The sequence below is a fragment of the Aptenodytes patagonicus genome, chromosome 4 (assembly GCF_965638725.1).
Source record: "Aptenodytes patagonicus chromosome 4, bAptPat1.pri.cur, whole genome shotgun sequence".
NCBI lineage: Eukaryota > Metazoa > Chordata > Aves > Sphenisciformes > Spheniscidae > Aptenodytes > Aptenodytes patagonicus.
In genome coordinates this window covers 1273290-1282687 of record NC_134952.1, presented here as the reverse complement: position 1 = coordinate 1282687, position 9398 = coordinate 1273290, and the positions used below count along the sequence as shown (strand labels likewise).

At 50.1% G+C, this 9398-nt stretch overlaps 1 protein-coding gene across 3 annotated transcripts in view; it reads left to right on the top strand.

Moving 5' to 3' along the window:
• Window positions 1–9398, top strand: part of SFXN5 (sideroflexin 5) — a 103085-nt gene continuing 93687 nt past the window's right edge. For 2 of the 3 annotated variants that reach the window (XM_076335632.1, XM_076335630.1), the window contains exon 1: window positions 1–95. In XM_076335632.1, the coding sequence (XP_076191747.1) occupies window positions 39–95 (57 nt within the window). In that variant the 5' untranslated portion in view covers window positions 1–38. Of the gene's footprint in view, window positions 96–857; window positions 959–9398 lie in introns of those variants that run through there. The other variant, XM_076335631.1, reaches the window with a different exon arrangement.

The following is a 9398-nucleotide window of genomic DNA, read 5'->3' as shown; positions in this document are numbered from 1 at the left end:
GAGGCTGTTTAAAGTGGCGCTTGCGGCGCGCGAAGGGGATGGCGGAACCGGCGGACTATCCCCCGTTCCAGCTGGGGAAGCCCCGCTTCGAGCAGGTACCGCCGCCGGGCGAGGGGGCGGCGGGAGTGGGGGGGGGACAGGGAGCGCGGGCGGGAGCCGCCCCCCCCGCGCGGCGTCGTCTCCTCCCCCCCCCCGCTAGGAGAGACCCGACCACCCCCCCCCCGCCCCTCTCCTCTCCCCCCGCCTTCCCCCGGGGCGGCGCGCTGATTGGTGCGCAGCCCCCCTGCCGTTGGGCCGCGCGGCTGTCACTCAGAGCCACCGCCCCCCGCCCCGCAGCGGCTCCCGCGGCGGGCGGTGATTGGCGCGTCCCGCCGTGCCCCTGTGGCTCGGGGCGGTGGGGTGGGGGCGGTGCGAAGCATCCGGGCCGCGGGTTCGAGCCCCGCGGCCGCCGCCCTGGGCAACGGGGCTGGGCGGGGGTCCTGGGTGCCAGCGCACGGCGCGGCCTCGTCTGTCCTTCCCCCGTAGGACGGTGCGAGGGCTGGGCCCTGCCCCGACGGGGGTGGCGGCGAGCCCGAGGTTGCGGGGAGGTGAGGAGCTGCCCCGGGAGGGAGTGGGGCCTCCAGGGCAGAGCCCGGGGCGGTGGGGAGGACGGGGTGGGAGTGGGAGCCAGGGCCGCTCCCGGGAGGGCGCTTCGGCCGCCTCACAACGGGCTGTCCATGCAGCGGGTTCGTGTGGCCGCTCGGCCGCCTCCGCGGGGTCGGGGTGCTGGCTGGGCTGGGGCTCGACGCTCGCAAAATGGCGTCGTGTGGGGTGTCCGAGGTGGCCGCTGAGGAAACGTGGCTTGGGACGATGCGTGAGGTGAGGAAGCCGCACCTGCGCGGCAGAGCCGGCCCGTCCTCGGTACCCGATGTCTGGGGAACGGCGAGGAAGGCCTGAGGCCCACAGCAGCTGTCCCCAGGTGAGGAGAGCTGGTGCAGGGGTCAGCAGCTTGTCCCCACCGCCACCTTCCACAGCCTCTGTTCACAAGCACTCCGCAGGGTCCCCGCTACGGCACGGCTGGCAAAGACCACTCTTGGTTCTTGGAGAGCCGTGTCAGACTTCTGATACGGCTGACAAAGTTCATAAAACCTCCTTCAGTTGCTCTGGAGCTGGGTAAGACACCTCTGGAAAGGAATGAGCCATTGCAATTACCAAATCAAGAATGAGTAGCAGGAGTCTGCTCATTAATAGGTGTGTGTCGTCCCCCCCACTCTTGGGGCAATCTCCAAGGAGACTCTCTTCCCACCATCCACACGAAATCTGTACGGGACCGCTATTTGCCAACCATCTGACTTGCTAATTGCAGGTCGCAGAGCTTGGCGTGACCGAAGCCACCTGTTTGGGTTGCTGAGAAGTCCAGTTGCTGATTTCCCATGGGGGGGCCAGCTCTCGGGTGGTGGATCTATGTGCCTCTTCCTCCACCACGTTATCCCTGTATGGGATGTCATGGGGGGACCTCCTCGGAGCAAGAGATCCGCCGCAGCAAGGAAGGGGTGACTTCCCCCCGCCGGGAGCCTGCTCGGCTGCGTGAGCCGAGGGATGCTCAGGCTGGGGAGACAGAGCTTTTTAATAAGGAGAGGAGGAGGAGACGCTACTCCCTTCTAGACACCACAGATGATTCGAGGCACACTTGGCAGCGAGTCAGGCACAGAATCGGTGCGTTCTGTTCATTAAGGAGTGACTGTCACTTGTAGCAACATTTAGAAAATGTTTCAAGGGGTATGGCAGGATGTTAATGATTGCGTGCGCGTTTGAGCGGAGAAGTCCTCTCTCCGCGCTGCCACTCCTGGGAGATGAGCCGGCTGCGTTTATACTGCGGCCTGGATCCGGGGTGAGGGTCGCTCATCAGCGAAAGTGCCCTTGGGACCAGATGCTTCAGGGGTGCTTTGCCAGAGGGCCACACCGAGCACTGGAAATCATTCCCCTTCTCTTCTATAGTGGTTTTATTCCTTTCATGTAAAATTTTCTGCAAAGCAGCGTGGAGCTCCGGTGAGAGCTGTGGAATGGGTCGTGGTGCTGGTGTCCTGCCAGCTCTTGCTCCGCGCTCCCCTGTTTTCTCCTGCTCTGTCTGCCCACGTATGAAGCGCGGCTGGACAGCCCAGTTTGGGATCTGGCAGTGTTGTGGGGTCGCAGAGCAAGAGAGGCTCGAGTGTTGCCGGGGCTTAGAGTGCCCGGTCGGCTCTGCTTGGGCTGGGACGTGGCAGCCTGCCCCATCAGTGCTGCAGCCACGTGCCCGCTCCCATCACACGACCTGGCAGAGCCGAGGTCCTTCATCTCTGAGTCAGGTAGTCTCCGGTGCTGGGGAAGAACGCCTACGTGAGCCCGAGGGATCGGCGCACCTTAAACGCCACGATCCTTTTCTGTCAGCTGTTCAGTGCGTTTCCCCCGCAGCTCTCTGCCTTTCGCATTCTTTCGGTGGCCTCTTGCAGGGTTTTATCTGTTTATAAGATGTCAGCTTTAGTGGTCCAGCTGACAAAAGATGCCTTACTTGTTTTGGAAAGGATTAGTGACGCTTCGGGTGGTTGTTTAAATTCTAGACGTAGCCCCGTGTGATGACAGCATTTACTTTTCCTCTGAAACGCTGTCTGGGAGCGGGTCTGGGGCTATTTAAGCGGAGATTTGACTAAAACTGGGGCTGGGAGAGGTGCAGGGAGCTGTGCTAAGCATCTTTGTGGGGGAAAACAAGGAAAAGTTGTGTGTTAGGAACAAAAACCTTGGAGAGCAAACTCGGCTGCCTGGGGATTTGGTTCAGAGGAGACACGGTGGTTTCCTTCCCCCACCGTGACCCAGAGCACCCGGAAAGCGGCCGAGCAGAATTTAGGACAGCAGGCAGGAGACGTCCATCCCCAGCACCACCTCTGGAGGTTATTAAATTCCCCTTTTCCCATCCCTTGTTTTTGAAGTTCACTTGTTTTTCTTGATCTTCGGGCAAGTGGCATTTTGTCGAGTCACCTTTTTTTTTGTTGTTGTTGTTTCTTTGCCGGAAGGAGCCTCTGCCTCCCAATGGAAGCAGGCTATTTTTAGGTAAAAGAAGAAATGAGGACATTAGGCTTGAGCATGTGTGATAAGGATTTAATTTTCTGATGAGTAGTTCTAATTTGATAGCCATACTCCTGTTTTTTCTTTTTTTTTTTTTTAAAAAGGATTTGCTAAGTGCTCCCTCTTTTAGAGCCAAAGCGCTAAATGCGTGTTCCCAATGCTCTGGAGTCTTTGCCTGTATCCCAGGCATTTACCCTGGGCAAAATAAATGCGCTTTTTTTTTTTCCCCTATCAGAAGAGCTGAGGAAACCTTTCCAGCAAGGGTCTAAATAAGGTGTGGTTGTTTGCTAACCAAGGGTGTTAGCTGCTGGAGGAAGATAGCACCGGTTAAACTGTGGTGGTTTTATTGGGGCCAGCCCTCTAAAAAGTAACACAAGGTTGTCTCAGCTAGCGCAGGAGGACTGCGAGCACGGGGGAAACCGAACCAGAAGTGAGCTGACTTCCTTCACAGCTGAAGTTGAGGGTGGTCATCCCAACAAGCAGAACTCATGAGCGTGCCTTGTCCTCTTTGCTAAGTAGGAAATAGTAAAAAGAAAAAAAAAAAAAAGTCACAGATCTTAGATCCTTCAGGGGAAGGAGAAGGGAATAAACCCAAACCAGGACCATAAACATCTTTTATCCCTTGAACAGCTCAGCGTGTACGTACGGTCATGGAGTACATGACGTGCTTAGGATGTTTTATTCTGTTGGCCGAACATGCCATTTCTATGGCTGGGATATTAACAGCATCGTTAGAGATGTGCTGTTGTCAGAGCTTGACCTTGCAGATATTTTAAGTGTTGGAACTCAACACATGCTTATCTCAGAAATGTCTTATAAGGGCATTAGTGCTAAAAATCATTATTTCCTGCTCTTCCTATACTTTAATCTGGTAAGTTGAAAGCACAACCAGGGTTTATTACACCCCTTAGCACAACCACGTGCCTCCTATGTCCAAGATAACCCTTGCAGTAACACACAGATAAAGCTGCTGTTGATTAGATACGCCTCTCAGGAGCTTAATGGCTTGCTGCTTGCATACTGTGACTGCTGAAAGCCCTGGTGCAGGCAGCGGGAGGAACCAGAGCTATATCGTAACAGCGTAAAGTTAACACGGAAGTTTCTACTCATACTGCTCAGTGTAATGTTATTTTCCACTTAAAAAAGTGAAGGAAACTCCTCTCTCCTAAAGGGCCATCATTATGGAGAAGGGATTTTCTTAAAAGGCTGCGGAAGGATGTTTAAGGTTGGTTTGCGACTGCTTTAACTCGTGTGTATGTGCAGGTCCAGCCCAGCGTGTACCGGCTGCTTGAGATGAGGTTGGCATATGCTAAATGGTGTTTGCCGTCGCCAAACGTGGCTTTCTCAGCCCTGAAGATGGGCTGACCCTGTTTATCCTATGCAGTCTATTGGGTCCTGCAAACACATGCTTAAAGATGAATTGCAGAGGAGAAGAGGAAATGCAGACACCTTTGGGTTTGATGTTTATCTGTTAACTTCACAGAACCTGCCAAAAAAGCCATCCGTTGGCTTTTTTACATCTCTGTCAGCCAGGACTGGATTTTAAACAAGGAGTTTGTTTGTTTGTTTGCGTCTTGTGCTACAAGATGTAAACCCCTACTGTTCCACGGAATGCCCGTGAAAGGTTTCCATGTCATGTCCCATCTGTGTCCATGAGCAGATCTGTCACTGCAGGTAACCGAAGTTACCGAGATGCAGGAGCTATTCCTATGCACGCTCTTGGCCCTTTAATATTGTAAAGTCAAATTGAAAATATCGAAGGGCCTAAACTTGTAATTGGGGTGGACCGCAAGCGTGCATGCAATTACACAGCTCTGCTGTCCGGCCGCACCTTGCCAGAGTCCCATTGCTCAATGGCTTGAATTTCTTAATTTTGTTTGGTTTAACTTAAATCTCTTCCTAATTAATTTAAAGCTGACGTAAGCCTGATTTTTAGCTAAAAAAAACAACCAACCCCAAGTCTGCATGCCTTTTGCTCTGGCTTAATTAAATTCTTTTTAAAATCACACTGTAATTAAATTGGTAAAGTTGTGCATATCTGCTGTTCTTCCCAGGGCTGCCCAGCATACACTTTTGAGGAATACTTGCCCTCTTTAAGGTGATAAACAAGTGCTTGCTAATGGTCACTTACCTGTCTCTCGCTGCCCTTCTCCAAATTTCTTGAGCCTGCAAGGAGAGCTTTCCTTCTAGTTCTTATCTCGGAGTCAGCTGGATCTTGCATAGCCCACAGCACAGCCACTTAAATGAGCTGGAGCTGTAACGTACTCCTGTGCTCGCTGTGAAATGCTGTGCCGTGTAAGGGAATTAGTATTCCCAGCCGCTTTGCAGAACTTCATCTTGCTTGCAGGCTGGTGAGAAGTGGTCCCAAAATAGCTGCGGTTAATCACAGGAAATTTGTGTTATTCAGTTTTCTTCCAGATAACTGTTTACTACAACAGATGTTACAGGAATAAAATGGCGAAAAAGACCACGGGTGGATATTTGGGAGCTGAAGGTCAAACTTCTGGGCTTCTTGCAAGCTCCATCCCTTGTATGAGTATGATGGCCAGAGCTGGAAATGATCCTGTTAAAAAGGAACCATCCTGAATTCTCGCTTAAATCTGGGTTTGGTTGACCGGAGCGTGCCGTAGGGCTGCTGCTGTGCTGGTGCACTGAACAGCGCCTGGCTGTTCCTGTGCCCCGGGGCTTGATCCTCTCATCCCGTTCGCTTGTCCGAACAACCGTTGGTTTGCTGGCTGGATGCAGAGTTGGTGTGTCCAGTTCGGACCTTGAGGGAGGTGGAAATACCTTGGTTTCCCCCTGTTAGATGATAGTGGGCATGGAGTGATGGAGAAAGGATGGAGGAGAAAGGGTCAGAAGGAGGTATGGGGAAAAAAAGCAGTTCATGTATGATGTACAGCAAAAGAAGACACACTGGAACAATGAATAACACTGTTTTAGCGCTGAAATGGCATCTAAAAGGCAAATAAGATCAAATTCCCTCTTCTTAGAATTTGTAATAAGGAATTAATGAATGAGCCTGTGTTTGCCAGAGCCTGGGACAAGGCAGTAGTTGGTGGGAGAAGGGCTGAGCAATGCCTTGGCCGTCTGAGTTGCAGGAATAACAGGATGCTCCATCGTGAGGACCTGCAGAAAGTGGTTCCCTAAGTATAAGGATTTACAATATGGACCGTGGGCAAGTACTTGCCGCAATGCCTGGCCTTTCCCTGCTTGTCCTGCACCCCAGGAGTTTGTTGTAGCAGCGCTTTGCTGAGAGAATTCTGTTGCGTACAAGAGCACTGGGTGCTTTGTTTATCCTAAAGCCCTTTAACTAACAGAGCTTAAAGAGAGAGTGGCCATAACCCAGGAAAGTAAACGCTTGTTAGCAGTGGCAGAACTTCAAGCAGTTACAGAAGAAAAGTATAAAAACTAGAAACTGCAATATTGTGCTTCACCTGAGGTCAGCCTCTTGTTTTCCCGAGGTTTTCAGTGGGGCATCTCTTTGTTGTAGAAACCCCAAGACGGCATGGCAGCATCTGGTCTGATCTAGATTAACACCAGATTTTGAATATTTTTTTTTTTTTTTTTAATAATAAAGAGAAAAGAACGAGGCAAATGTCTCTGTAACATGTTTCTGAATTTATTTCTTCCAGCGGTTTTCAATTAGCTTCTTCATAGGGGCTTCTCCATTCCTCTTAGCAGAGCCAAAAGGTCCTCTAAGAAAATTGAGAAGATCGGGTCAGTGCCTGCCCGATCACTTGGCTTTACCTGGTGCTTTGGAGTGCTCAAAGGCAACCAGTAATGTGCAATGGATTCATTTGGTGTTGGAAAAGAATTTGGGAGTTGAACGTATCTTAAGCTGAAAGAATTTTGTTATGTTCTTATATACTTATTTCTCATCGCTTTTATTCACAGTTGAACACGATGCTCCCATCACACAAAGCGCTGCAGTGCTCAGTGAAGCCCGGCTGCAAGCGAGGGGTGTAAAATGTCAGTGAGTAAATGAAAGTAAAGGTGTTCAGGGGGTCTCTGGGTTGAGTCCTCGTAGCCCCACTGGGGGAACCAATTTTTTTTTAGTTAGCTAGAGCCGAAGAAGCCTTTTTTGAAGGCTTCTTGTCTGTGGTCAGTCTGCAAAACAGTCTGTTGTATTTTGGCTACTGATTTCCTACTTATCCTGTAGAAACTTGGTATTTGCAGGAAAGTGTTTGAATCGGGACTGGAGAGCAAATTCCTCATCTGTTCTGTGAGTTCAGTTTTGCGGTTATGTTCACGCAAGCGTCTTGAGTTGCAGTTGAGGTGCAACAGTTGGATCTGATTTAATTTGCCCCTAAATTTCCGAATGATTAGGATTTGGGGGTTTTTTGCTTTTGTTTTGCATGCAGCTCTATGAAAACAAATACCAGTCTTTAGTTAAAAAAATTCTGGTGGCTTCTAGTCAGGAGGCTAAACCCGGGAAGCAGGAACTGACCTGGATGATGGAAAGGCAACCAGCAACGTCTAGCAGTGAAGCAGCTTTCCATAGTCATCTGAAAAGGAAAAACACAAAGTCCCATGGCTGGATGGCAGTAAAAACAACAGATATTTTTTGCTCAGGGGCTGTACAGTCGTGGTAAATACACTGCTGCTTAGGAGGGCTGAGCAGTGAAATACGCAGTGGTGATGTTTTTAGATGCAGCCTCAAAAAGACAACTTTGCTCTGGGTTTGAATTTGGTTCCATTTTATGTGGTTCTCAGACCACAGAAAGAGCTTTTGTTGTGGAAAAATGAGGTTCTTATTCATCAGAATTAAAAAAAAAAAAAACCACACTCACAAAACTTGTTCAAACTCATACTCCTCTACTTTTTTGGGCTGTTCTTTTCATGAAACAAGGTATGGCGCCATGAATTGACTTCAAGATGTTTCAGATGTCGATCTGGGGACTTCCACCCGTCCCACCCTGCCACTCATCTCGCTTTGATGTTGCTCTCCCCTGTCCAAGGCTGAGCTTTATTTGCTTCTTTTCCCCCTAGGTTTTTTGATTGTGCGAGCCCAGCTTGTGTGTGCATGAGGGGGAGAAGCGTGAGGGGGAGAAGCGGGATGGGGAAAGTGCTTTTTTACCAATTAGAATGTGGTTTTGGGTTTGTTTTTTTTTTTTCCCCAGATGCTTGATTAACAAAGCTGCTCTCTTTAAATCTTGGCCTGGACGTGGGAGTGAATGAGGTTTAATGCAGTTGCCTTGTTTGAAGAAACTTGGACTAGAGGCAGCAGAGCGAGAAGTTTGTTAATGGCTTGTCTTCTGCTGTGCTGTCCCGTGGTGGTGATGAGGGATGTCGTTGAGCCGACCTGTGAGCGTGCAGAGCTGATCAGGATGCGTTAAAGGATAACTCGCTGTCATGGGATTGCAGCTCATCCCGTTTCTTGGGATCTGGGAAAGAGAGCAGGCAGAGTTTGGCGTCAATCGCTGTGACGGAGATTGAGCTTCAGGGCGACAATAGCCCTTCTGCTGGGAAGGTTGGGTGGTGGCTGAGCACCAGAATCCCCTTCATGGGAGACTTAAGAGTGGTTTTCACTTCCAAGAGGCTCATGGTAAAAGAAACAAGGAAAAGCATGTTTATGTAATTGCATTTTAGAGAGCTCATGGTAATGCAGAAAGAAAGCGGAAACCGCGGCCGATGAGTTGGGTCTTGTTGCCTGCCTTAGGGGAGGGAGGATGGACTCGAGCTCCAGGCTCCCCGCCTGGTCTCTTTGTGCATCCCTGATGGTCAGAGACGTTCCTGAGAACTGGCTTCTGCCTTGTGTTTCAGCTTAGGGAAGAAGTACATCTGCCTTCCCATTGTCCTTTCTTTGAAGTAGCGGTAGCAAGAGGGTAATTTATTTCTTTTTTTAAAAGTGGAGATGAAAGAAGCAAGCACTGAAATAGTCCTGTCTGCCGGCAGACAAGCAGTTGGCCCTGGGTGACCTTGCACCATGAAGTGCCTTATGGTATCTGAGGAAAGGATGCTTTGGCCATCATCTCCTAGCAAGTCCATAGCAGAGTGTCTGCTACTTGTCCGTGTTAATTTTCTTGGTTTTGTGCCTAGCCTGTATATTCAGACTTTTTTTCCCCCCCTAGGAAGAAGGCTAGGAGGATAAAGCAATTTTGCTTCTTGAAGAAAGATTTCAGAAAGCCCCAAGACTTTTTGGTACAGATCTTTTAAGTTTCATGAGGCTGGAAAAGCACTTCTTCCCTTACTGGGTTGCAGCATTTCTAGTTGGTTTTGTGCGTATGCGTACTTAAAGATACGGACGTTGGCCATAAGCATTTGAAGGAATGGTCAGCAGCTCTGCATGGTATAAGCAGCTTTTTTATCTTTATGTTTTT